Source organism: Melospiza melodia, unplaced genomic scaffold, assembly GCF_035770615.1.
Source record: "Melospiza melodia melodia isolate bMelMel2 unplaced genomic scaffold, bMelMel2.pri scaffold_34, whole genome shotgun sequence".
NCBI classification, from domain to species: Eukaryota; Metazoa; Chordata; class Aves; order Passeriformes; family Passerellidae; genus Melospiza; species Melospiza melodia.
Window position 1 is genome coordinate 8,575,913 of NW_026948659.1, and position 2,458 is coordinate 8,578,370.

General features: G+C 54.6%; 1 protein-coding gene across 1 annotated transcript; it reads right to left on the minus strand.

Moving 5' to 3' along the window:
- Nucleotides 1–1,388: 1,388 nt before the first annotated feature.
- Nucleotides 1,389–2,149, minus strand: LOC134434278 (olfactory receptor 14J1-like; the record flags this gene model as incomplete). The annotated part of the gene is made up of 2 exons (XM_063182956.1): nucleotides 1,389–1,412; nucleotides 1,688–2,149. Coding segments are annotated over 2 exons (486 nt in total), but the record flags the coding sequence as incomplete, so codon positions are not given.
- Between the last annotated feature and the right edge of the window lie 309 nt (nucleotides 2,150–2,458).

Here is a 2,458-nt window from a genome sequence, read left to right on the forward strand (position 1 = left end):
TCTGGGCACTGCCCCACGGCCTCAGGCCCTGGCAAGGGCACAGCAGCAGCTGCAGCTGCCACAGGACTCAGCCCCAGCATGGGGGAAGGTGCCTGGCCAAGGGAAAGGAGGCTCCCTGGGTGCCCTGCTCTCCTCCACTGCAGGGCCCTGGGGCAGCAAGGGGCCACTGTGACACTGCAGAGCCAAGTGGAACGAAGAGGATCACAGTGACATTGTGTACTGAAGGCACCATAGAACCAAGGCCCCATTGTGACACTCTGGGTCCTCGTGGAACCATGGAGGCCACTTTGACACTGCAGGACCTTGTTGAACCGAGGGGCCATTGTGACACTAGGGAAGCAAGGAGACCTTTGTGAGACCCTGGGGCCCAGTGGAACCAAGGGGCTATTGCGGCACTGCAGGGACTTGAGGAGCTAAGGGAACAATTGTTACAGTCTGGTGCCCCCATGGAACCAAGAGTCACCTGTGACACTGCAGGATCTTGTGTGAGCAGCAGTCCATTGTGACACTGCACCACCAGGGAATCCATTGGGGCACTCTGGGGCCTCATGGGACCAAGGGACCACTGTGACACTGTGTGGCCTTGTGGAACCATGGAGGTCACTGTGACACTGCAGGACCCAGTGCAATGATGGGGCCATGGTGACACTGCAGGGCCCCATGGAACCAAGGGGCCAGTGTTGCTCTGGAGATACTCATGGAATGAAGGAAACATGTTTGACACCATGGTGGCCCTTGGGACCAAGAGGCCATTGTGACACTGTGGGACCAGGGAGAGCATTGCTGCACTGAGAGACCTCATGGAACCAAGGGACATTGTGACACTGCAGGGCCCAAGGATGCAAGGGACTTGGTGACACTAAGCAGTCTCATGAAACCATGGAAACCCTTGTGACACTCTAGGGCCTCGTGGAACTGTGGTGACTAAGTTGGCTTCAAGTGGTGTTCTGCTGGACAGTAGGAGGGCTCTCGGCAGAGGGACCTGGACAGGCTGGATCCAGGGCCCAAATCCAACAAGGTGAGGTGTAACAAGACCAAGTGCTGGGTCCTGCACTTTGGCCACAACACCCCCTGCAGTGCTACAGGCTGGGGACAGAGTGGCTGGACAGCAGCCAGGCAGAAAGGGACCTGGGGGCACTGATGGACAGCAGGCTGGACATGAGGCAGCAGTGTGCCCAGGTGGGCAAGAAGGCCAATGGCTCCTGGCCTGGATCAGGAATGATGTGGCCAGCAGGAGCAGAGCTGCTGTGCCAGCCCTGAGCTGCCCACAGCTCTGCACACAGACATTGCTGCTGCAGCTCCAGAGAAGGGAAAAGAAGTGAAATCTCTAAGGAAAACTCAGCTGGGAGGTCCTTTAGTTCCTTTAAAACCACTGAGAGCACAGCTCTTCACTGACACAGTTTAAGGCCGTACTGAATGTGGAGAGAAACAAAATAAAAATTGGGATAATGACATTTCTTTCTGGACAATAAAAAAAAAAAAAAAAAAAAAAAACAACAAAACAAAGGAATGAAAAGAATAACCCAACCTCAAAACCCAACAAGAAGTATCAAAGATGACTTTTATTACAAGTAATTGGCAGAAACTGGCCAGCAGTTTAATGTTCCTGAAACCATCCAGTCATCATTTTGCACACTGCAGCCTTGAGCTCCTGGTTCCTCAGGCTGTAGATGAGGGGGTTCAGGGCTGGAGGCACCACCGAGTACAGAACTGACAGGGCGAGATCCAAGGATGGGGAGGAGATGGAGGGGGGCTTCAAGTATGCAAAACTGGAAGTGCTGACAAAGAGGGAGACCACGGCCAGGTGAGGGAGGCAGGTGGAGAAGGCTTTGTGCCGTCCCTGCTCAGAGGGGATCCTCAGCACAGCCCTGAAGATCTGCACATAGGAGAAAACCATGAACACAAAACAGCCAAATGATAAACAGACATTGACCACAATAATTCCATGTTCCCTGAGTTTGGAGTGTGAGCAGGAGAGTTTGAGGATGGGTGGGATTTCACAGAAGAACTGGCCCAGGGCATTGCCATGGCACAGGGGCAGGGAAAATGTATTGGCTGTGTGTACCAGAGCATTGAGAAAGGCACTGGCCCAGGCAGCTGCTGCCATGTGGGCACAAGCTCTGCTGCCCAGGAGGGTCCCGTAGTGCAGGGGTTTGCAGATGGACACGTAGCGGTCATAGCACATGATGGTCAGGAGGGAAACCTCTGTCCCAATGAAGAAGACAAGCATAAATAGCTGAACAGCACATCCTGAGTAGGAGATGGTGCTGGTGTCCCAGAGGAAATTGTGCATGGCTTTGGGGACAGTGGTGCAGATGGAGCCCAGGTCACTGAGGGCCAGGTTGAGCAGGAAGAAGAACATGGGCGTGTGCAGGTGGTGGCCGCAGGCTACGGCGCTGATGATGAGGCCGTTGCCCAGGAGGGCAGCCAGGGAGATGCCCAGCAAGAGGCAGAAGTG